The sequence below is a fragment of the Condylura cristata genome, unplaced genomic scaffold (genome assembly GCF_000260355.1).
Source record: "Condylura cristata isolate star-nosed mole 26May11 unplaced genomic scaffold, ConCri1.0 scaffold00031, whole genome shotgun sequence".
Classification (NCBI taxonomy): Eukaryota; Metazoa; Chordata; class Mammalia; order Eulipotyphla; family Talpidae; genus Condylura; species Condylura cristata.
The window spans coordinates 23787886-23813720 of record NW_004567132.1 but is presented as its reverse complement, the minus strand read 5'-3'; the positions used below and the strand labels follow the sequence as shown (position 1 = coordinate 23813720).

Sequence of the window (25835 nt, the reverse complement as noted above, 5' to 3'; positions counted from 1 at the left end):
TTGTTTTTTAGAATGAGTCTTTATGGGCCCTCCCTGTGGCAGGACTGGGAGCAGCACTGCAAACCAGCCACAGCCGCTTCAGTGCTAGTTTGATCCCCAAACCCCAGAGGTGACCCACAGGTGCAGCAGACCTCCCCTGACCTGCCCGCTGCTCCCCTCAGCAGTGTGCAGCAGTGTACTTCGTCAGTCGGCCTGTTCTGCTCCCCACTCTGACTCTGGTGAATCCTCTCACCGCCCCTGCACCTCTGACCTGCATCCCAGTTCTGCATGCATAAATAAATCTTAAAAAAAAAAAAAAAAAAAGTCTGGCTCTCCCTGGTGGCGCAGCGGGTTAAAGCACAGCACTGAGAATCTAAAGCCGCTTCCGCATGAGTTCGATTCCCGCCTGCCCCGGAGGTGACCACATGGCTGGCAGACCTCTCCTGACCTGCCCGCTGCTCCCCTCAGCAATGTACTTCCATGATCTGCCTGTTCTGCTCCCCACTCTGTCTCTGATGAAGCCTCTCACCCTCCGCAACTCTGGCCTGTACCCCAGTTCTGTATGAATAAATAAATAAATCTTAAAAAAAAAAAAGTCTTCATATTGGACCAATTTGGAAACTATTGATATAATTTAAATGATGGCAAGGACACGACCTTTTAGATCAGAAAGGGGTTTTGTGTGTAGCCAAATCCAGCCTTGAACTAAAAATATCTGGGGCATAGAGGAACTATTGGGCAACCTCCTTGGGTAACCCCACTTAACTATCACACAAGTAGGACAAATTATGACTACTTAAATGAATTAGGATTATAACTTTGATGCTAGCGATGAGGAGACTCAGGAGTACGACTAAAGGCAGAGAGATGAATTACTTCATCTCTTGCTTACCCTTTTACCCCTGGGTCCTGTGAGGTTCCTTTCAACGCTCTCATAGGGGGGCTGAATGGTGTGCCCCGACGGGCAGTCACTTTTAGCCTAATAACTGCAGTTCTCCAGGATCACCAGGGAAGAGGCTTTACTCACTTAGTGCCAGTCACAGGCTGCCTGACAGCTTGCTTAACCAGAAGATCCCTGTTCAAATAAATTGAGTCAGTAAGGTAGTTTTCGGACTTTCTCGTCACATCCTTCCCTTTACTGAACACTAGTGTGCGTTCGGATTCATTACCACCCGGTAATCCTCCCGGATCCTTAAAGGGGCAGGCGCTGAGAATTCGCTATATGCCGGGTGAGGAAAATGAAGGTACAGACTGGCCTCGCGACACACAGAGCTCTGTTTCCTCACTCCTTTGACCACTTCATCACCTGGGCTCGACTTCCCTTTTCCGTCAACGCTCCCCTTTTCGGTTCCCACTGAAAGCTACAAACAAGTCATGGCCCTAAAACTACATTTCCCAAAATGCAACGCATCGGCTTGCCGTGCCGGAGCTTTCCCTAAGTTGCCGTTGTAAATAATGTTGAGTCAAATCCACATTTTAGGGGACAAGCTGAGTTATTATCCATTTATTCGTCATTATACCCCTTTTACCCGACCTTCTACCGCTCGTGTTTGGAGAGATGCCTCTAACTAAGGAAATTCATTCAGGCGACTGCTCTGGACACCCGCTTCTCCCGCGTGTCTCGGCCCCTGCCAGGTCCCCGGGGGGCCTGGGAGTGTCATTGGTGGATGACCGCAGCTCTGGCTTCTGCCGTCGCGACCATGGCCTCAAGCAGCAGCGGCATCGCAGCCGCCCGCCTCCTGTCACGCTCCTTTCTCCGTGAGTCCAGCCCGGACTGTCTCCTCCCGGCCTCCGCGAGTTCCTGGGCCCGCTGGACCGGCAATTCTGGTCCTAGCCAGGGCTGTGCCGTCCAGGGCGGAACTTAGGCTGGGGCCCGGGAGCGGCGAGAGTCTGCTTCTTAGTGGGGGACTCTGGGTTGGTGGGAGCTTTGCTGGTTGTGCGGGGCGGGTAGAACTTAGATTGTTCCTATTTGGGAGCTAGAGGATGAACGCAGCTGGTGAGGAGCTAGGGTCAGGGTGTGCCCGTAGGAAATCGGTGTAAGGCTGTCCTTTATGCAGACAGGCCTTCCACTTGTAATTGTGCTTTCTTGTAGATTGTGGGGTCGGCAGAAAGGTGGGCTCTGTACTCAGAATCAGCATAACCCAGAAGATTCCTAGGAGCATACGGCTGACTGGGACTTTAACCAACTTACTTGCAGTGTCTCCACCAGGCGGTGGGATCCCCTCAGTTCTCTAAAGCAGGATACACAAGGTTGCTTGTCTTTGAATAACGCTGACTTGAAAATTTTCACTATGTTCAAAGTCTCAGTGTTTGTTAGGCAGGTAATGTAGGAAGAGACTTTGGAATCAGCTGCATCAGGGTTTGAAGTCTGACTCCACAAGTACAGTTCTGTGTGATAACCTTGGACACTTTTCTAAATCTATTTCTGCTTGTTTTAAATGTCATGAAAATAATATGATGCTGTAAAGAACCTGAGATACCATAACTTGTAAGCTGCACCATTATTTCTTCTACCATTAACAATGGAAAATGATTGCTGATTAAAATTGTGATACACCAGTGGTTGCCGGTAGTACAGGATGACCTGAGTTGAGTTTCCTGTGCAGAATTAGTGAAGCAAATCATGTAAAGTACCTGGGATGTAATAGATACTTAGCTTCGTTTTCCATTTTACTGCTTTTCCTGAACATTGATGAGATTTAACTCATTTCTTGAGAATATTAAGTCCTGAAAATGTGCAATGTGGAGACCCTCAATAGTAACATTTAGATACTAAGTCACATGATGACAAACATCTGGTTTTGGTAGCTGGGAAGAACTGGTTTATTTGGGAAAGCTTTCTGGAGGCTCTTCTTGTGCAATATAAATGACAATTGAGGCTGTTGTGGGCCAAAAGAAAAAAAGGGCTAGTTATGCACATCTCTTTCTCACCTGGGGTCTTGCTATTCTGAATTTCTGAAAAATCCTAACATGGATTGGGCTGCTATCTTAGGGGAAAGAGAGTGTAGGGAACAAAGGAAGATTGTTTAAAAGATTAGGATTCTTAATCCACCCTTTGCAATATTTAACAATACTCTTTTCACAGAACTGGCAGTTATTATTTCCTAGATTCTCAGTATCAAGAGGCTGTAAGAAACCACCAATTTTTGCTTTCTATTCCTGAACTAGTCTTTAATTATAATAGACATGTGATTACTTTTATAAGGATCTGAGAGATCTTAGATCCAACCCAAAGTATACCCTATATTAAGTGGTTATAGACTGCAGTGTTTTAATACCTTTAAAAAGACAAACTTTCTGATTCCCCAGATCTTTTTCCTTCCCATGACACATTTCTAAGTCCATTTACACTCGCACTGGAAAACAACAACTGTAACAATATCACCTTGCAAACATTTTTTTAAAGGTGGCCACAAAGTATTTAGGCTCTGAGTTTAATTTAGAACTAGAAATGCTAGAAATTTTATTCTATTTCCTTTAGTTTCAGTTGCTAGTACATTTTGTGTTGAGGGGCATAAGTGTTGACAATATTGATTTCAGTTAGTAAAAAAAAAAAATACAAACACTTGTAAATGCCTTCTAGAGCTCTTGGCACTGCTGGGGGGGTGGGTGGCTTAGAATGTTTAGAAATTACTGAACCAAAACAAAAACACAGTTCAGTAAAAACAGATTTATAGCTTATTAAAAAGAGGGAAAGAATCCAGTTGAAACTGGGAGAGAAAATGAAAACTCAAAAAGAGTTCACCCTTGAGAAAGTTTAAGGATTTTATAAGCACCTTTGAAGTCTTTAAGTGGTCAAGTTTTTCAAGAAGTTGGGCTGTTTAGAATAAATAGGGAAAAAGAGGCAGTGTATTTGAACCTCAAAATTATGGTTTTTAATGCCAGAAAGTGAATCCTAAAATGTAGCTGATCCCATACCTTTGTTTGGCATGTGAGGAAATAAACCCAGATGTTTCCTAGCCACTATCAGAATGAGTTCTGGGACTCAGGTCTTCTGACTGCATAGTGCCTTTCCTTTAGTCCATGCTTTGTGGTACTTTGAGCCTCCTTTTATGACTCTCTCTCTCTCTTTTTTTTTTTTTTTTTTTGTATTTTCACTGTTTTGTTGAGGTGCCACCTGCCCTAACTAAGTTGTTTAGGCCTGTTTTTGGAATTGGAGAAGTATTTAGAATTGTGGTTTAGGAACAGAGCCCTTGAGAGTGAATTGTTTTTGGTGTTTGTATCTGCTGACATTTTATCTAAGTATCAAATCGTTATTTAGAAAAGCAGAATAGTTTTGTTTTAAATATATCAGTGTAGCCATGAGAAATGGCTTTCTGACCTCAGATTTCATTCTTTCATAGAAACATAATTGGGGGTGGTGAAAATAATTCACCACCCCCAATTATGACTTCATTTCATCAAGGGACAGGTACTTTGTTGCTATAGGCCTTTTTTTTTTTTTTTTAAAGGTTTGTTTATTTATGCTTACAGAACTGGGGTACAGGCCACAGGTATAGTGGGTGAGAGGATTCACCAGAGACAGAGTGGGGAGCAGAATAGGCAGACTGACAAAGGGGAGCAGTGGGCAGACCAGGAGAGAGATGCGGCTTCATGTGGGTCAGCTCCCTGACCTGGAATTGAATTTGGGCTGCAGTGACTTACTTCGTAGAGCTTCATAATGTGATGCTTTAACCCACTGCGCCACCAGGGAGGGCCCCTGCCTTTTTTTTTTTTTTAAGATTTTATTTATTTATGCATACACAACTGGGGTACTGGCCAGAAGTGCAGGGGTGGTGGGAAGATTCACTAGACAGAGTGGGAGGAGAAAAGGCCCACTGATGAAGTACACTAGAGAGGGGAGCAGCTGGCGGGTCAGGAGAGGCCTGCTGCACCATGTGGGTCACCTCCGGGGCAGGCAGAGATCAAACTCATGTGGAAGTGGCTTGAGCTTCTTAGTGCTGTGCTTTAACCCACAGAGTCACCAGGGAGGGTCCTGCCTTTTATTTTTAAGAGAACATTTCTAAAATTGGGATGAGTCTTATAAATTGATGGTATCATATAATAAACTGGCCACAGTTTTTCTTTTTGATACTTACTAGTACTTCTTAAAATAAAACATTTTACATTTGATGGTGTATGGTACTTAAAACTGAGCTTCATTTGTAAGTAAATATTAACTATATAATTTTGTATTTGAATAGTGGGTTGTTGACAGTTGGGCTTAAGCAGCTGCTGAGTTACCCATAGATAGGAACTGAAAAATCTATTACATTTACCTAATACAAATGACTGATAAGTATACATTTGTTAAATTCACAAATACAAATAGGAGTAAATGAAAAACAAAAAGATATATTATTGTTTGAGAGGTAAATTGTTGGAGTGTTCTTATGAATGGAGGCTCTGGTTATTTGTTCGAAGGCCATGGCGTGAGTCCCTTCTAGGCAGTTGCTCTATGGTCACAGTTTATATCATTAATCTCACAGCCGTGTTAGAAATGATTTGGTCACTGCTCTGTGAATAAGACCACCCACTACGTGGCTGATGGATACAAATTTATGTGCCCTGTTGAAAGCACATCTCTCTGAAATTACTCAATCCCTTTCCTTCATAGTTGTTATTACAGTTCATGCTTTCGTAGTTTTTTCTTTCTATGTTTGATATTTAGCTGCCTGATGGGCAGGAAGCTGCGTGTAAGTAGGGCCCGAATCCATGTTATTGCCCTAAGTCCCTGTGACCTGACAGGTAGCCTGGCACAGTGAAACTTCTCAGAGACGTTCAGTCTTCTCATTTTATACCAGTAATAATAATGATAATTAGTAGCTAATAGTTAAATAGCACTGATCATTCTATGTGTCCTACATATTATTTACTCATTTAATTATATACTCATTTAATTCTCACATTGCCTATGAGGTACATTGTATTATTTTATCACCATTTTTAAAGTGACTCTGCACCCTTACAAATTTCTCACATTTAAAAATTTACACATATATATGTGCATACTACACATTATATATAGACATGACAGTGCATTTTACAAATAAACTTATGAGGGTGTGCATGAGAACATATATAAAACATTTGTAGTTGGACTCAATTGATTTTAAAATCTGAATAGTATGTTCTCTTTTTTGGAAATATTTAACCTTTTTGCTCATGTAGGAGTTTGGGAGTTTACCTGGCACTTTGCTACCTACTTTATAGGCATCATCTCATAACATCACTACTACCTCCTGTGCTTCTGTTACTCTATTTACACATGAGAAGACTGAGTCTAAGGGAGACCAGAAGACCTGTCCCAAGTCATATGATTGATGAATAGCAAAGCATAAACTGAAATTCATAGGACTGGTGAACAGCAAAGCATAAGGTCTCTCTTATTCCTGGTACTGTGTTCTCAGCTGTTCCTGGACACTATACCAAGAGAGAATGCACAGAAGTCCAGTTGTGGACAATTGAAGTGGGACTTAATGACCTAAAGAGCAGGGGACTCGCCATGTTCCCTGAAGATAGCCCGCCGAGTGGCAGCATTTGTCACTGGGAATTTCTCCATGGTGGCTACCTTCAGGCCTTCCTGCTGTCCTAATGTTTAATTTAAAATACTCATTTAAAAAATACTAGTAAAGTTAGAGATCATATGTTGACTTACCACTTGTGTTTCTCGCTTAATGCTCTATACATTTTTTATGTTGTTTAGGTTAATTCCCCATCTGTTACATGCTATGAAAACATTCTCCTTATTTTGTTAATTTAACTCTGTCTATGGTGTGCTTTGTTCTAAGTTCTTTTTTCATGTAATAAAGTAGTCCATTGTACTATATTTGTTCTTTCATTTGATTTGTTAAAAAAAGTTAGCATGCTATGTGGTATTTGTGCTAGATTGATAGAGCTTTGAGGACCAGTTATGCCTTTAGACTGCTGTGTATTGTCTCTGAATTTTAAGGAAACCTGTAATTTTTACATCTACAGGAATAGGTCGAGGCTTTCTCTACAAGTGAGTTTGAGATTGACATTTTTCGATGTGCACACAAAGAGTTGGTACTGATGGCATTTAGCTTAACATGACTATTTCTCCTATAGACTTTGATCTATAGGAGTCTTGAAATTCAGTAAAACATTTCCTATATATTTACTCTGTAAGGCACTGTGCTACACACTGTGGGAGAAATCAGATCTAAGATATAATCATTATGCTCATGGTATGTACAGTTGTAAGTTCTAGAAATGTTTAAATGACCTCTGAAATAATTTTCAGATAAATTTAACCTTAAGTGATTTTACAGATATAAAGTAGTAAAAAAATAATAAAATGTGTGTGCCCAGCCTCATACAGTGTGTTGTGTTTGTTATATACCACATGTGAATGAATTTGCAAGTTCTACTTAAATCTCAGATTCCCTACTTCCGCCCTTCTACCCACAAGAATATTATGAATATATGGGAAGATTTAAGGATTCCTAAACTTTACAGTGTTTCATTTGAATCTGAACTTATGAATTAATGCAAGAAAAATTCTCAGTAAGTTGATTATATTGATTCTAATCAGATTATATTGACTCTCTGAACCGGGAGCTGTGGGTTTCCTCTTACAAAACCTCCCATGGCTGGCTGATCCCTGATGTACTGATGCAGGTTTCAGTTTGGATGGCATGGGGCCAACCAAGTTGGTAGTGGGAATTAGGAGGATGGTGGAGATAAAGAGAGCTTTTAGCTGAATAGAGGTTACAACTATGACCAAGAAACAGACAAACCTCTCCTTCATTTAAGAAGTTACAGGTTGAGTATTGGGATTACAGGAGTGTGCTTGATAGCCCAGGATTCAGTGTAGACTTAATGCCAGTGTAAAATCCATTCTGTAACCCTACCTTTGCTACCTGCTCCTGCCAGCCCTGACCTTGCCCACCACCCCCATCTTACCTTGGGATTGGATAGTGAGTCTGTCTACACTGTTGTCTAAGTCTTAATGTTACCACAGTACTTGGCATGCTGTGCAGTCACAGGTTGGTCACAGTCACATTGGTCAAGATAGTTTGTGAATTCTTTGAGGACTGATGCTCTCTTATTCAATACTATTTACATAAGCATTTAGCATTGTGATTTTGTCTAGGGACTCCCTAAATGTTAAATAAGTGCATGATCACGACAACCCCAGGAACTAGGATATGTGCTGATTCTGGCATCCTCTCATTTCAGTACCAGTGATACTTGGCCTCATACTGTATTCTTGTCAAGACAGGATGAGATCAGGAATTTAATTTCTTAGCTGAACATATATTTTTTGGGTTGACTCAAAAGTCATGATAGTCAGTTAGTTTTAACTTAACCCGAAATGAGGTCTATAAAGGCCTGGGACTAGTGACTAGATGGAGAGAGCCATGCACACATGTTCACACATATGCATGATAAATCTCTCAAGATCTTTTCCACTAGATGCTGTAGAAGGTCAGGATATTGTATAAACTGAGCAACACCAAAGGGTTAGGAAGTGAACTGGTATTCATCATATTTCTGATGCACTTTCTATGAACATCAAAGCTCCTGAGTTATGATGTTATAGTTATTCTAGAAGAAATGGTGTAGGAATAGCTGAAAATCTTAGTTGACAAGTTGGCAATCTTTTTTCTAGTAGGCCATACTTTCTGAACCTAGGCAAAATCATCCTTTCTCAGGGATGCACTTGTGGAAGGAGAAAGGAACTGTCTGATGCCTCTTTTAAAATAGTGAGTATAAGAATAGTTGTGGAGGGACCACACTTTTCCTTCAAAAAATACCCAGGTATTTCTTATAGTGAATATTGGTTCTAGATATCAGATCTTGTTATCTGATTTTATAATCAAATCTACTTTTCTGTCTGAAAAATTCCTGATGATGGACCACCATTTACTGAAGATTCTAGAAATGGGAGGGACTGGTGGAGCAGATTCTGTTGGAAATAGCAGCAGAGAAGAAAAGGGTGTGTGTCTCTTCCTTATGTATTATGGTTGTAGCATTCTAGCTGGGAGAACTGGGAGCCAAGGCAAATATGGTCCTTGAGTTATAGCACTGGTTTGAGTGGCTGTCAGGCCACAGATTCCAATTGTGTTTGCTGGTCCAGGTTCAGTGTTCCGCATAGATGTGCCAGGACTTGATACTAAAGGCTCCCTCTTAGCCCGTTCAGCATATTCTAGTCCAGGAATGCAGCTGTCTGTTACTCCCCAACTGTGTGCAAGCAGAACAGTCTCTCCCATTGGTAAGGGTGAAATCTGCGTCTGTCTCTTCCCTGGAGGTACAAGGGATTCCAAAATTAAAAGTCCTTAGAAGTTAAGGTGAGTAACTGAGTTGAAGACAACTTAAAGGGTACTTAAGGGATGGAAGTGGATGAGACACAAAACCTGAGGTCTGTATTTAGGAGGGCATCTAGTGGTGATTCAAGGCAGAAAGTATGGAATAGATCCTGGGCAAATCCGTAACAACATTTTTTTTTTTTGGTCCTTTTCTGGGGCTAGCTTTCATGGACTATCACTAGTGGTAGTGGAAGTCCCAGTACTTTGAAAGGGTCCGGGAAGGGCCATAGAGACAGCAGTTTGGGATTTAACGAGGGTTTAGAAGGTTGCCAGAAAATAGTCACAATTTTAATTCATCTGTGCTCTGCTTTCTACTGACTTGAAATACACACAGCTGGCTTTAGGAACGACTTAGATTCCTCAGTTTTATTGAGGTAGGTTGCTGAAAATAAATTAGATGTTTTTGCTTATTTCTCTCTCATATACTTTAACTTATTTTATTTTCCTTATTACTTTTCTATGTGAGGTCTTGAGTCTTACATCAGAAGAGAGCAAATTAAGTAACTTTGGCTTATATTTTAGTCACATTTAATGTTAACACTAAGTGAGTTGTAGAGTGTTCTTATGTGATAAGGTTTGCCTCTTAGCAAACTTAATTGATTATAAATGTATATGTTAGGTTTAAAGAGGTTGGGTCAAATGGGGCAACCACGTGACTAGCACTCTTAGTAGGACTGATTCCTGGTTTTTAGTCCCTGGATTAAATTTGAAGCATGTGTCTTTGAGCCTAGCCCCACTTTTTCCCCAGAGGAATGAAAATTACAAACTTAAGGTTTTTTCTCTCAATTCAGAAAAAAATACAAGATTGTGCTTCTGGGTAAAGAGGAGATCCTGAAGCTAGAACAGTGTCTTTTGTTTGTTTTCTTAAATTTATTTTTACAGTAAGTATGTCTCATTTAAAAAGTGACCTTTAAAGTTGCTATGATCAGAAGAGAGCTCATGTATTAGAGGATATTTTTATTGTTGCTAAGTTTAATTATCGTCCAAAAATTCAGAAAAATTATAACATGTCATATTTTCTTTACTTCTCAGTGCAACAGAATGGAATTCGGCATTGTTCCTATACAGCGTCTCGGAAACATCTCTATATCAATAAGAACACGAAGGTTATTTGCCAGGGTTTCACTGGTAAACAGGTAGGTTTTCAAGCTTTTTTTGAAGGATATATGTATGTTTAGGTTTGTTAAACATACAAAAAAATTGAACTATTTTCTATTTCACAAAAGTTTTAATACATTTTTGCAGCAAAGTACATGGTATTTTAAGAGAGTTGTATCAGGTTAAGTGCTATATGAGCCTAGAAGATGAAAATTAGGATTAAACGTACCTGAAAAATCTTTCCCTAGGCATCTGTTGTGTTGAGAATCAACCTATTCTCTTTTAAGCACTACTGGTTTCTTCCAGCATTGGAACCGATCACTGTTTCTTTAGTTAGGAAACCAGTAAAATAGATAGCTTATGTTTAGGTCTTGTACAAAAAAAAATCACAGTAAGCAGGAATGTAGATTCAGTGTGTGGAAGTGCTCATGCCCAGAGAGGCTCATCCGGGCTGAGACAGGCGGGACGCTGCACACTGGCTTTGCTCCCCTTCCTCTCTGGGCAGGTGGTCTTTCAAGGGACAGCAGGCAAAGTTGCCTGAAATATTTAAATTTGCTCTCCTTCATTTACATTCATTCTCTCTCCTTTACCTATGTCATAGAATTTGAATAGTTTATCTGTGATGTAATCACACTATAATGCAATATAATTTCCTCCCCTTTTCTACTCTTCTACTTCCCTGGGGATTCTTCTGTTAGCAAGTTGACTTGTTTCCTACTTGGCGTTTTTCTTACTCTAGAAATTTTTCTTACTCAAACAAACTTATTTATACTTACATACTGTGCATAATAGTGTCTAGTATACCAAAATAATGTCATATAATATATATCATGTATGTTTGTGTCTATAAAATAGATTTTTGAATGTAAAATTGGGTGTCATAGGTTCATTTAAATTTCTTTCACTTCCCCTTACTTCACAAAGGAAGGGGAAAAGAAAACCAATAAATTTTAGTCTTATGTTTCTTTCCAAAGACACTAAAACTAGTTATTTTCCTTTCCATCCCTTTTAATTGTAACTTTATTCTGATTATATAATATAGGCTAGCTTGATGATTTCTTTTAAAGATTTAATCATTTATGCATATAGAACTGCGGTATAGGCTAGAGGTGTGGGGTGGTGAGAGGATTCACCAGAGACAGATTGGGGAACAGAACAGGCCAACTGTCAAAGTACACTGCTGAGTGGAGAAGCGGGTGGGTCAGGAGAGGTCTTTGGTGCCATGTGGATCACCTCCAGGGCCAGGGATCGAACTCATGCGGAAGTGGCGTTAGCTTTTTAGTGCTGTGCTTTAACCCGCTGCGCCACCAGGGAGGGCTAGCTTGATGATTTTTTAAAAAACATCTAGACCTTTTAAAAAAGATTAAACAACCTGGCTAGCACAGAGATATTAAATATGTAATTTCTTTGCTTCAAACAAGCTGATATCTCAGCATAATACCACTGTATATAATATATACAACATACATATGCTCACAAAGCAGGAATAGATTTGAAAAACATGATATTCATATTGATTACATGTTTATTTAAAAATTTAAAGGCTACTGTTAAGTTACCTTTTAAAACTTTTGTACAGATTTATGTTTTACTACAGTTTTTTTTAACTTTTTCACTTTTGTTATTCATTAGATACCGTGTGTGTGTGTGTGTGTGTGTGTGTGTGTGTGTGGCTAAAGGTTACCTTTATGCTTTCCAGCTTGTCTCTTCTTACAAGTCTTATATTTTGTCCCTCAGGGCACCTTTCATAGCCAGCAGGCCCTGGATTATGGTACCCAAATAGTTGGAGGAATCAGTCCAGGAAAAGGAGGCAAGACACATTTGGGCTTACCAGTGTTTAATTCTGTGAAGGAGGTAAGTAATAGTACTGAGTGTGGTAGCAAGAAAACAAAAAGAGTGGGGAAGAGTGAGTAAACTTTGGGTAGGCATCTTAATTGTGTCCCTTTAGGAAGGGTCACTGGATATTTTAAAATTTCTGTCACAGTAAAATTTCTGTCACAGTAAAATTCAGTGGAGTTACTTTAGTCACATAGGCTCAGGATATTTTTTCCACAACCTGTGTGATTTTTGCTTATAGGCAGACATCAGCTTTTTAGGGAAGAAGTGCTGTGGCTTGTGGCTTGGCTTCTTCTTGGCTTATTATCCTTTCTTCTCAGTTGATAGTGTATAGGTCAGCATTTGGCATTTTTCTTACTCTAGGAATTTTTCTAATACATACTGAAAATGAGCTGTTTTCCAGGCATTGTGTTAGCTTCCAGACATGCATTGTTTAGGCTTAGTACAACTTTCTGAGGTAGAGGCTGTTAACACCTCCATTTTATTTTATTTTTTAAAGATTATTTATGCATACAGAACTGGGGTACAAGCCAGAGGTGCAGGGGTGGTGAGAGGATTCACCAGAGACAGAGCGGGGAGCAGAACAGGCAGAAGTATACTGCTGAGGGGAGCAGCAGGTGGGTCAGAAGAGGTCTGCTGCGCCATGTGGATCTCCTCCAGGCTGGGGAATCGAACTGGCACTGAAGTGGCTACGGCTAGCTTGCAATGTTGCGTCCTAACCTGTTGTGCCACCAGGGAGGGCCCAACACCCCCGTTTTAAAGGATTTCACTGGCACAGAAAGGTTGAGGGTACTGTCTAGTCGCTCAACTGGTAAGTGTAGCCTTGGCGTGGCCCAGAGTAAATACCTTTGTGTTCCTCTGTGAAGACTGCTAGGGTGTGATTGTCCAGTCAGAGATTCTTTTTCTTCTTCCCTGATGAATTCTTAATACTTTAAAAATGAATTTTAAATTAAACTTTAATTCTTTGTCAAAAACTAATAGTGTGTATTATACAAATTCAGGTGATAGGTATGAAAGTACTTTAAAATTTAGTTTTACAGTGTTTTCTACATCTCAGTTTTTCCTTTCAGAGCTCATTTAAGTTCAGTGTATATTCTCTTATTATCGCTTTATAGTTATATGACTATATACAAAAATAGTGCTTTAAAAGAAATATACAAATTCTTGATTATTAATTTAAAGTAAGAAATAAATGTAGTGTTTAGGACTGATGATAAAAAAATAAATACTTAACACTTCTTACCCTTCCCTCTCACCACTTGAAGGATACTTTTAAGGCATATTTGAAAGTGTTGCTTTTTTTAAGGTACAAATTTATAGACTTAATCAGAACACTAACTTCAGGTTAATTTATACTATCCTCAGGTGTGGGGGAAAAAAAGACATACCCATATTTGGATTTTTCTTTTTACTTTAAACTTGAAAATAAATTATGTATTCTATGTATCTGTATGTGTGTTTGAAATGTACCTTATTTTAAAGAGTAAGAAATATAAGTCACAAATCATACTCTGGAAGGATTATTTAAATTCATTTTGCTTTAAATTTTTGTTCCTCCCCCCCTTAAATTCTGTTATGACTGATTTCATGATCTCAAAGTATAGAGAGGAGCTGTTTTCATAATTTTAGGCAGATTTGATTTTTATAATGAACTTACCTGTTTTTTTTGGTAAAGAAAGTTTTTGTTGCTAAGAGGTGCATTTATTATTCACCATAATACACACAGATAGCTACTATTTGCCTCACCAAATTAACTCTTCAGAGAACTTTCTGAGTGAGGAGGATAGCTACCTTCCACCCAGCATTAGGTTGCCAGCACAGACCCTGTAGGTCCAGTTTCTAACAATTTTCAAACTTATGAGGTAGAGAATTATGGGATGCATTTCCATAAAATGCCTACATGCCTCTCTTTTGTTATTTACATTGTTTTCATTTCTTTCATTTTCTCTGTTATTATTGAACAGAGTTTTTAAAAATTATTTTTAACCCTTGATATCATTTGTGGGTGATCTGCTGGCATCTCTTGGTATTCTTTTGTTACTGTCAGAAACAGGGATGCAGTAAGAAAACTTCCTCTGGAGATGTGGGGAATCATTCAAGAGTGAGTCCCAAAGACACTGTCTTTTACTTCTCTCTGTTCTGATTGTATTTGTATGTTCTATAGCTCAGTATTTTTATCCATTGCAAAATCTCATGGCATAGCCTTCCAAAAAAGGTTTTGCTTTGTATCTTGATTAAATTACCTTTTAACATTTACAGGGTGCCAGGCTGTTATCACTAAAACGAGCAGACACTTCTGAATAAGATATCCCTATGTTTGCATCTTGATTCTACCACTTCCTAGCTATGTAATCTCCTAAAAGTCATTTAGTAATTCTTGGCCTCAACATCATGATTTATTCATGGGGTTACTAAGCATGCACTGTCATGGTGAAGCCGTGACTGAACTCTCTTGCAGAATGGATGCTGCTACTCTTTGAGAATTAGTGATCACTGACAATCTCTACCTTCAATCTCTTCTTTACAGTAGAAGAGACATGGTCACATGTAAAAGTGGGAAAAAAGATACATCTTTATAGGTGGAGAGTAAGTAAAGAACAAATGCAGGCTTGATCCACAGACAGAAAAATGTTCAAATGACGATGTTTAAGTGCCTTGCATTGTGAGAAGCCATAAAGAATACTGAGTAAAACTTAATGTTTGACTTATTCTGGGCATTTAATGCATGTATTTTTTTAGTTTATTTCTAATAAAGGAGCATTTAAAGTAAAAATTGTCCATTAAAAGAAAATGCTTTGATTTTCTTGTCTCTAGGTAATATTTATCAAGTATGATAATACTTTTAAACAGGTGATTGAGATTGAAGTTCTGAGGTTCAGGGGCTCACTAGTCCTTTTTCTCCTGGGAGGTATAGGGTCTTTGGTACTGAATAGATGATACAGTGTCTTTTAGAACAAAATAAATACAACACAGCCATGGGAACTATGGGGCACAAACACAAAATCAGGCTGTGCTTTGAGATTTACTGACATGCCATTGCATGAGGGAATGGGATGTCACAGAAATTCGATTCAGAGGGACGTTCTGAAGGGACAGAGAAAGGCCTTGCTATATTTTGTTGTTTTCTGATAGCTTCATTCTTAATGCGAAGAGTGAAGGCATCCACTATCTATTGGTAATGTCCTTTCCTGACCCTAGACATTAAAATCGTGATATTGAAAATGTTTATGACTTAACCAATAATAAAGTGCTTCATGGTTAATGTTTCAGGCCAAAGAACAGACAGGAGCAACAGCTACTGTCATTTATGTCCCTCCTCCTTTTGCTGCTGCTGCCATCAATGAAGCCATTGAGGCAGAAATGCCCTTGGTGGTGTGCATTACCGAAGGGATCCCACAGCAGGACATGGTACGAGTCAAGCACAAACTGCTGCGCCAGGGAAAGACAAGACTGATTGGGCCAAACTGCCCTGGGATCATCAATGTGAGTGTAAATAATAAAGTTAAGCCTCTCATAGACCGCCTAAGTTTGGGTCAATCCAAATGTACTTTTGTATAAGATCTTTGAGTTATAAATTTTTTGCCTTTTCTGAAGCTGTGATTTACTTTTCTTCAGCCTGGAGAATGCAAAATTGGTATCATGCCTGGCCATATTCACAAGAAAGGTAGAATTGGTGAGTGTTTTTCTTATGGATTAAAAAATATTTTCTTTCAGAAAAGGAAAAATACTGGATGGTTTCACTCATAGGAGGAGTATAAAAGACCAAGGGAGAAAATAATAATAATAATGAACAATTATATACCAGAGACATTTTATGAGGGTGGAGTGGGGAATAGGATAAAAAATGGGGGTGGGGAAAGTGCACTGGACTGTGGTGATGATACACTATGGTGATGATGGGAAGCCCATGGGGATTACAGCTGAGATGGGAAAAGGCACAAAATGAAGTAAAAATAAACTATTATGTTATTTTAAAAAATACTTTCTCTAAGCTCAAAACAAAGAATCTGTGATTGTGCAAATCAAATTTAGCAATGAATTTTTTAAAAAATTGAGGTCATATGTATTCGCAACACTGTATGTGATTTGGAGGTCTAGGACCACCTGTTTAGATAGATGTCACCATACCGCTCCGCTGTGAAGTGCCTGCGAGTCCTCCTCTGTCCGTTGTTTACCCTCCACGCTTTGCTTCCAGGTCTTCCCTTCCACCACTGGTAGGCTCAATTCTATACTCAGATTTTTAGGGTTGGTTATTTTTTTGGTTTCCTTTGATTCTAGGGTTTGTTTCTCTGTATTCTGGTATTTGTCTTTTTCCTTCTGATTTATTTTGCTTAGTATCATCCCTTCCAGTTTCATCCACGTTGTTGCAAATGGCAATGGTTTGTCTTTTTTATAGCTCCGTGGAATCCCACTGTAAGTGGAATCTTAATCTACTGTTCTGCCAGTGTGCAGCTGTAATTTGGCTAGTGAAAATAATGCTTTAGTGAACATAAGAGTGAATGTATCCTTTCAAGTTAGTGATTTTGTCTTCTTTGAGTAGGTATCTAGTAATGGAATTGCTGGATTATGGTAGATATATTTTGAGAAACCTCCATACTTAACCCCAAAGTAAGCTTGGCTTATTCTCGTTTTCTTTGGATTAGCTTTGAAGTTTACATTTTGTTTGAAAATTATTAGAAAAATAGTTGTGAGGAAGGAAGTTAGGTAGCAAATGTCCTGAATGCTGGTATTGTAGGCTAAAGGTTTTAGTGGTCTAATAGTTGTCAGTCTAATCCAGTATGTTCTGCCATGCTAAACCGGGTCTTAGACAAGGTGACTTAGATCTTTGTTGCACAACCTTTATGGATATAAAATAAACCTCATTAATAGCCCTCTTTTCTATCTTTAACTATTAAAACCTCCTCTGATTTAAAAGTTTTCTTATTTCATCATTTGAAAGTTATCTGGACAACAAATTGTGGGGATAGATTTTATGTATATTTGTTTTGGTAATTTAGTTTTCCACATGCTAGTCTATAATATAAACACAAACTAAACTATTAAATTTGTCTTCTTTTAAGGTATCGTGTCCAGATCTGGCACCCTGACTTACGAAGCAGTCCACCAAACAACACAAGTTGGATTGGGGCAGACTTTGTGTGTTGGTGAGGGACTTTTGCTAAGTCTGGTAGAATGTGGTATCTTCATTGAAAGAGTATCATTATCGTTAGTATTGTTTTGGCTGTTTGCAATGGGTTTTGATGCCATTTTATTTAAAAGATATTATGATTTCAACTTTAACTTACTTAAATGTGAATTTTTATGTATTTCTAAGTTTCATGCTCCAAGGCTTAACTTTCATGTTGAGGAACAAGCATCCTCAGATATGTGGGTCCAGAGAGCCTTGTTGCCTAAAAATACCCCTTATTTTGCTTGCTCTGAAGAAATGGTTCTTCATATTAAGGCTTTTATTATTATAATTACCATTTTTTAAAAAAGATTTTATTTATTTATGCTTATAGAACAGGGGTACCGGCCAGAGGTGTGGTGGGTGAGAGGATTCGGCAAAGACAGAGTGGGGAGCAGAACAGGCAGATTGACAAAGTACACTGCTGAGGGTAGCAGCGGGTGTGTCAGAAGAGATCTGCCACACTATGTGGGTCAGCTCCCTGGCTGGGATCAAACTTGTGCTGCAGTGGCTTGAGAGCTTCATAATGCAGTGCTTTAACCCATTGTGCTACCAAGGGAGAGCCCCTGTAATTACCATTTTTTAAGTCATTAAAAGGTACCATTTAGTGCTTCATAGTTACTGAATTCTTTGTATTTGTCTTCGTTCTTACAGCAACATTCTGAGGTGTTTCCGGGGTAAAGAGTTGTCCAATCACAGCTTTCTAATTGATAAAGTCTAGGTTAGGAGCATCCAGAACCTCTTTTTTATTTTGCCAAATCATAGTGTCTCCCACTTTTAAAAGTAAAATTGTGTTTTTACATTTTAAACTAATTTTGGTGTTTGTTGCCAAAAGATAGGCAGATTTCTCATTTTTATAAATGTTCCTTCAGATTTTGGGAATCTTTTTACAAGCTCTTTTAAAAGTAATTTTTTTAATTAAAAATTACAAAATAGAGTCCTGAAGTATTTTTATGAAGACTTCAGTATGTTTACAATTTAAAAATTGAAAAAGTGGCAGCAGTCAGCAGGTAACACATACTCAAATCCTGGCCAAGTACTCATTCTTCAACTTCACGTGCTTGGTAGTTGAGGCCTATGTGTAGTCACTGTCTAAAGATGCGCCCCTTTGGATCTACTGGAAGTGGTTGTACAAACACCCGCAGTGGGGGATGTTGCTTGAACTCCCTGGATTAGAGTCGTAAATTTGTGAGTGGTTACTCTGCAGCATGCCTTATCAAGTAGTAACTTTGTGGGAAGAAATTTGTTAAATGCTTAATCAGAGAAGACATTCTCCCTTGCAGAAGCTATACACATTTTTTTAAAAAATTGCTCATTTTTATTTTAATTTTTTAAAAAGATTTATTTATGCATATAAGAGCTGAGGTATAGGTCAGAGGTATATGTTTGTGGGGGGAGGGGTGAGAGGATTCACCAGAGACAGAGTGGTGAGCAAAACAGGAAGACCTATGAAGAACAGGAATAACACTGCTGAGGGGGGCAGTTGGAGAGAGAGGAGAGGTCTTCTGTGCCTTGTCGGTTAGCTCACTGGCCAGGGATAGGTTTCATGCTGCAGTGGCTGGTGATAGTTTGATAGTGCTGACACTTAACCCCATGTGCCACCATTGAGGCCTCAAATTTTTAAACATAAGTTATCTGGGAATTATCTGTGGGCGGGAAGAGGCTAAATAATGGAGCTAAAATACAAAAAAGGTTGTCTTTGTTAATGTCAGGAGCCAAACCCCATTTATCACTCATGAAATGCAAGCAGAAAGTATAATTTGTGATAGATGTTAAATGCGTGAGTTTGGATACATTTACACATATTAGTGAGAAGGGGTAGTAAAGAAAGAAACCAATTTGAAATATTTCTTGACTTAAATTTTATGGTCCATTCTCCAGTTTCCTGCTGTGTTCATAATCTTTGACTTTTTTTTTTCAGGCATTGGAGGTGATCCTTTTAATGGAACAGATTTTATTGACTGCCTTGAAATCTTCCTGAATGATCCAGCCACAGAAGGCATCATACTGATTGGTGAAATTGGTGGTAATGCAGAAGAAAAGGCGGCCGAGTTTTTGAAGCAACATAATTCAGTAAGTTTGGGTTTAGAACAATATAGCTTTTTGTTCTTAAGTGATATCAAAGGCTTGTTTTAGTGTTTTTTTTTTTTTCAAGGATTACTTTTTCAGGAAAACATGAAAGGTAAAATTAAACCTCTTAGAACTAGGCCTGTTCTATCCTGGCCACTCAGAAAACTTGATGCTCTTTCTGGATTGCTTCTGTTGCCCCTTTATCAAAGTCTGTTTTCTGTTCAGATCCTTCTTGGCATTCTCACCCCATAGGTTTGTGGGAGGTAAGTTGCCTCCTAGTGAACAGATAACATTCATGCCATCAGCTTGAAAAAGCCCTCACTTGGCCTGTATTACACATTCACTTTTCTGTTCTTCCTCCTCAGAGGAAATAAGTGTTCTTGCTCTTTTTGACTTTCAAAAGAGCCTATCCTTTTTATACTCTTTTTCAGAATCTCACTACCCTGTAGCAACATCTTTTCCTTAGAGTGCAGCAATTCTCTTCAAAAGTCAATTAGAAAAACTATTTCCTGTGTCACATGAAGGCTTTTCCTTCTCTTTAGCAAAATATTTAGGTTAATATGACATGACACTATATCCAGGCAAACTTTAAAATATATTTTGAATAGCTTAGAAATGAATGGGGCATGCTAAGCTTCACTTGGTACATGCTTTCCTAATCCTGGTTAGTTCTTTTGCAACTAATTCTTAATGAGGGCCTATTGTGTTAGGAGATTCTGTTTGAACAGTTCAAATCAACATGTTATATACAGCAATACAGAGTGAGCTCTTAATAATCATACTTGCTGCTACAGCTATTATTGTGATCATGACAGTGACAGTAATTATTTGCAAAAGTAGTATTGTTTAGTCTTTCCTGTCTTTTTGAGTAAGATGATTTCGTTCTTTTGTGAATGAGGGAGACTAATAACCTGACAATGTTATATACAAGCACATGGACCAGAGGTGGGATTCACAGCTCGGTGTCCCCGACTTCCCTGTAACACCATGGAGGGATGGGGACAGATGGTGTGCGCTGATGACAAGAGTCAGGCGTCTTGGGCATGTGCTCGGTGTCACCCTAACTGATATGTCTGTGTTTCTTATCATTTATATATCCAGTTTTTCAGATAGGATGGTCTCCCCATAGCCGCCTAGTTGTGCTTTTCTCTGCTTAAAAATCTCAAGTGACTTTTGTTGGTGGCTCCATCCTACTCTTGTCCCTATCTAGTGTAGTATTCCCACTATTTGAATATGGGCACAGAGGGATCAAGTAGAGATTTGTGCCACTCAAATCTCCACAGAACCCACAGTGAATGAATAAATGACTTGTGGAGTCTTAATTTTCCACTGTAGCTCTGGGCATACAGAAGGAAGTGAGACCATAGTCCTTGTGTTTAAGGAATTAATGGTTTAGGAGGGAGAACTCATAGGAAATAAGTTGCAGTCACTGAACTGAGAATAGTGCTAAAGGCACAGATTGCTGAACAGAGGATGATCAACTATGAGGGCATTTGTGGAGATTGAGGGGATGAGTCAGAAAGGCTTGAGAAGGGAATGCTTGCAAGTTAAGTAGGAATTTGCCAGATATTTGAGAATGGAGAACATTCTCAGCAGGTGAATAGAGGCAGGGCACCTGGAATTACAGGAAGAAAAAGAGCAGGGGAGAAGAGTGGGAGATGACACTGTTGGGTAAGCAGTGTCAGGCCATGCAAAATCTGGCTTGCTAATACCTTCACAGGGCTAAGCACAGTGGAAGCAAATTGCTAGGAATCATTCCCTGCCATGCACTTGCAGCTAAAAATATGGTCAAATTCATTTAAGAGTGTCCTTGATTAAACAAAAAATTATTAATTTTATCAAATCTCTATCTTGAGTTAGTATTTTGTGTTGAAATGGAAAGTAAAGCACTTTTCCAGTGAGCTGAGTTAGCAGCTATTTTCATGGAACACCAGTTTTGCTTGAAAGAATAAACAGCAAACTGGTTATTCAGACCTTGGTATTTAACAGTCCTTTCTAAAAAAAAATGAATTGAGTGGGCCTGCCATATTAAGGAGGAACAGCTCATGGTGTTTGTTGCCAGTGATAAAACTGAGCTTCTGTCTGTTGCTTACATAACAACATCCCCCTAGGAAAGGCATTCTTAATGATACTGATGAATGTGACTTGTTGATACTGAATGCTGCCATGTGTTAGCATTTGGAAGAACAGTGTAACTTAGAGAAATATGGAGAACCTATATTTTTTCTCTGACCAATGCGTGTTACAGAATCATCACTTAAAAGATCCTTTCAAACTGCAAGATCAATCAATGGATTTTAAAGTAACAAAGGACAAGAGGTTCATTGCTGTGGTTTCACAGTCCAGCATTGTATTTAACCTTTAAGAATTAGTGCTTGAAGAGGTTTGTGTTGCCTCAAAGGAGAATGGCCACAATTATCTTGGAGGCTATTAAAATACTTTTCCAACTATGTGTGTGTGTGAGTCCAGATTTTCTTCTGGTACTTCAGCCAGAATGACATATTGCAATAGAGAGAATGTAAAAGCAGATACCAGAGTTCATTTACCTTTCATTTAGTTGAGCTGCAAAACTATAAAATAATGTCTCACAGAATGTCATTTTGAATGAATTAATAAAAATTTATAAAATTTCATTAATCTTTTTTATAAAGTAAGTAGCAGATAAAATCATTAAAAACAAAAGTCCTTTGGGATCCTTGACAACTTTTAAGTATAAGGAAGGGGTTCCAAATGCTTGTGAACAACTGCTTGAGAGGAATAGGTAGTGATAATGCCTGGATGAGGCCCACAGATTCCAGCTTTGCCCCTGGGCTGCCCTGCGCAGGCCTCACTGTTTTACCTGGATCCTCTCTTGCCTCTGGACTCCTGTTATGAATGTGCTATTTGTGAATTTTGTGAAATTTAGCATATATTCATATATTCCTTTATGGCATCTCTTACCTGATTGATATTTTTATGTTATATATTCATAAAAATATACGTTTAAAATTTGGTTATTTTTTCAACTGTAATTCTAGATGACAGAGATCTTACATTTCCTGTGTATGGGTTTTATGTTAACCTCAGAAACAGTGCTGCCATTACTTAGAACTTGCACATTAGAATGGATTTTTGTTGAATAAAACCTCACCTGATCTTCTTTCTTAGCTTTTATAGAATTTCAGAGGAGAAAGGATCCGTGGCCATCGAGCTGATTTAGCTATTTTATTTCATGAATGAGAAAGCAGATGTTTAGAGATGTGCCTTGTCCAAAGTAATGCAGGTTTTGTCAGTAGGAGTCAGCTGTCCTACATCCTTCCCAGTATACCTTTCGTCCTCATCTTTCAGTAAATGTACTCAGATGACCCAATAATCGATTAAGACATAAAATGAGATTGAAATAATACAAGCTGTTTTGGTGTCTTGATTATCGCAAGTCACACACTTTCAAGTGTGCCCTGTTTTTTCAAATTAGTTACACTTATGTATTTATAAAACGGTTTGTGCCAGTGAAGTTAAAGTTTAATATCTAAACAGATTTTTAAAAATTACCCAGAATGATTTCCTGAGTTTGTAAAAATGTGAGTCATCATAAAGGAGAATGAGTTGGTTTCATAGCTTGATATTCGTATTGGTTTTCTGTGTGAGGATGAATGCTAGATCCTGCCAAATCCCCTTGCTGTTTGCTAGCAAAACCATAAATTTGAAGTCTGGTTTTGATCCATGTTTTCATTAGCATGTGTAAAATATCACTTTCCAGGGTCCCAAAGCAAAACCTGTGGTGTCCTTCATTGCTGGTTTAACGGCTCCTCCGGGCAGGAGAATGGGACACGCAGGGGCAATTATTGCTGGAGGAAAAGGTGGCGCCAAAGAGAAGATATCTGCCCTTCAGAGTGCGGGGGTTGTAGTCAGCATGTCTCCTGCGCAACTGGGAACCACCATCTACAAGGTAAGCTGTGCCAGTGGCCTGCGTGCCCAGATTACAGGCCTCAAGCTGTGGGCCACACTGGATACCTAGAAATTGTGACATTTTCTTCTGGGTCTTAGCTATTCTTTTCTTTTTTGTTTTTGTGTAGCTTAACAATGTATGGCAACTAGGCTGTCACACATCTGATTAAAAAACTTTCTTTTTAAAATAATTGGTATTTGCCCTTTTGTGAACGGCAAGATGTGATGTAAAGAAAGTGTTTTGGAATTCACAAGTGCCATAAATTCCATTCCTTAGGTTTTTTTTTTTTTTTTTTTTTTTTTTTTTTTTTTTTTCCTGTGGAGGGTCTTTAGGATGTAACTGTTCAGGTAGATGGGTTGACAGCTGAGTACCCAGAAATAGAGAGGTAGTTGGGGTGAAGGGAGATCTAAGGAAGCTGGCAGTGTAGGGTCAGCCTCTGGTTTCTGGCCTGACCTGTCTTTTGAGGCCATTGTTATTTATAGGTTGGAAGATGAACTTCTTAACTATCTTTTCCTTTCAGTAGGACACCATGGTTTAAATTTTTCCAAATGAGTTGGTGTTTTCTGTAATCATTTTGTAATCATTTAGCACACTCTTTATTTTTATGATAGTGAAAGCCTTCACTAAAAAGCAGACAAGAAACAAAGGAATTTTTTTAAGAATGCTCAAAAAAGAGGCACACGTTGCATTTCCAGGGCAGAATGGTGTTTTGATTCTACTTACTTGCCATAGACTTAAGAATAATAAACTGGATCCTTGTTTTATTGATGCTTTGTCTGGTCCTGTCTTTGGAATATGACACTCTGCCATAGTGTTTGAAATAAGCCTGGGTTGTTACTGAGTGTGGAAAGGTGAATTTATTAAAAGAGGGAAAGAAGGGCAAGAGCAAAATCTTACTTACTTTGGAGACATGTGTTACCATTTCCATCCAGTAGGTGGCGGCAGGCAACTACACAGATTGTGTACTCTTAATTGTTACAAGTCGAGAAGTGAGGTTTTCCATATTGTTTCGTTTTCAGACATTTCTAAGGTTCTTGACATTTTGTTCAAATCTTAAGTGAATCTTTGTTTAGTTTTATTCTCTTAGAAACTAAGCAAATCTTTCCATTGCCTTATTAAAAAGCCTGGTGTTCATGTCCAACATTAAAGCATTGGCTATCATAGTCAGTTTTGTCACCTGCTAGTGATACTACTGAAGTGTAGAAAATATAATTCAAAGCCTCAGCTTCTGCATTTAGGAGACAAAGTTGCAGTCCTGCATCAAGCAAGTGAAGTTCAAATGGACACAGATTAATTGGAAAGCTGTTATTTGTGTTTAAGCACTCTCATTCTGGTATATTTTACTTCTGTAATTTTTGGTTGTTCAAAGGATCCTGAAGATAAGAGGAAACAGCATCACTTTGCCCAGGAATATAATTTGGGTCTTTTGTCTTTTTATCTCCTCTCTTCACTTCTTTCCAAAGGAGTTCGAAAAGAGGAAGCTGCTGTGAAAGAAAAACCTAACATTTCCGACTCGTATGGATGACACAACATAGAATGGGAACCGGCAGCCGTCGGCATCTGATGTCTGCTTATGTCAGCCTGCGCACCTGACTCGGATTTCAGTACCATGAGAACCAACAAGGCTTAGAATGCCCTATATTGAGAAATTTTCACCTCATTATATAACAGAGACAGCCAATAAATCTCTCATTTGGCTTCAACACAGTTTGGAGACTTTATTATTCCATGTGGAAAATGGGGGGAATGGGAGAAGTGGAGGGTACATGTGTGTACAGTATGTTTGAATGAACTCTACAGAGAATCCTTTGACTTGAGAGAATGAGGCTATAAAAAGATTCAGTATGCTGTTTGTCTTAGACATGGAGTGACTAAATCTTTTGAATCATAGTTCTCTCATATATATATATATATATATATATATATATATATATATAAAATACTCATCATCTTGCAGGCTGGTTTTGAATATTAGGGGTAAATATACAAAGTCTCTGACAATAACTTGTCAGGGCCACCACCATCATTACTGTTGTCGTCATTATTATTATCATCAAGATTGCAGGCAGAAACCCATCTGCGTTTCTGTTGTTTTCCTAGTTGGGCTATGGAAGGGCTCAATAATGATGCATTTTTCTGTGGTTGTGCAGAGGGTGCTCCTCTTCCCCATCCAGAACCCCATTTCCTTGCTTGAGATTTAAGACATTCACAGAAGGAAAGAGAGACAACATATTCTCATATTGTTTAACTGGCCAAAGAAGAGCTTCACAATACAATGAAAAAAAGTTTGGGGAGGTGTCCCTGAGGAGGGGATGTGAAGATGGTATCTATCAGTCATGCACAAAAGGGAGGACAAGTCTCCAGGGACGTGATGAGTGCTAACTTGGAGGAAGTGAAGAACAGAGTGCTTTGGACCAGTGAGCCTGGGGAGGGGCTAAAGGAGGTT

The 25835-nt window shown here is 38.8% G+C and overlaps 1 protein-coding gene across 1 annotated transcript; it reads left to right on the top strand.

Moving 5' to 3' along the window:
* Positions 1-1634: 1634 nt before the first annotated feature.
* On the top strand, positions 1635-25096 carry SUCLG1 (succinate-CoA ligase, alpha subunit). The gene is made up of 9 exons (XM_004691584.2): positions 1635-1737; positions 10323-10426; positions 12126-12242; positions 15495-15707; positions 15840-15897; positions 17285-17368; positions 19313-19464; positions 23201-23389; positions 24853-25096. The coding sequence occupies exons 1-9, from the start codon at positions 1647-1649 to the stop codon at positions 24877-24879; spliced, it is 1035 nt and encodes a 344-aa protein (XP_004691641.1). The 5' UTR covers positions 1635-1646; the 3' UTR covers positions 24880-25096.
* The last annotated feature ends 739 nt before the right edge of the window (positions 25097-25835 follow it).

Coding starts and splice junctions, on each gene's coding strand:
- SUCLG1 (XM_004691584.2), top strand. CDS start 1,647: ATGACCGCAGCTCTGGCTTCTGCCGTCGCGACCATGGCCTCAAGCAGC. Junction 10,427..12,125: donor AGGGTTTCACTGGTAAACAG/GTAGGTTTTCAA, acceptor TTTGTCCCTCAG/GGCACCTTTCATAGCCAGCA. Junction 15,898..17,284: donor TCACAAGAAAGGTAGAATTG/GTGAGTGTTTTT, acceptor TCTTCTTTTAAG/GTATCGTGTCCAGATCTGGC.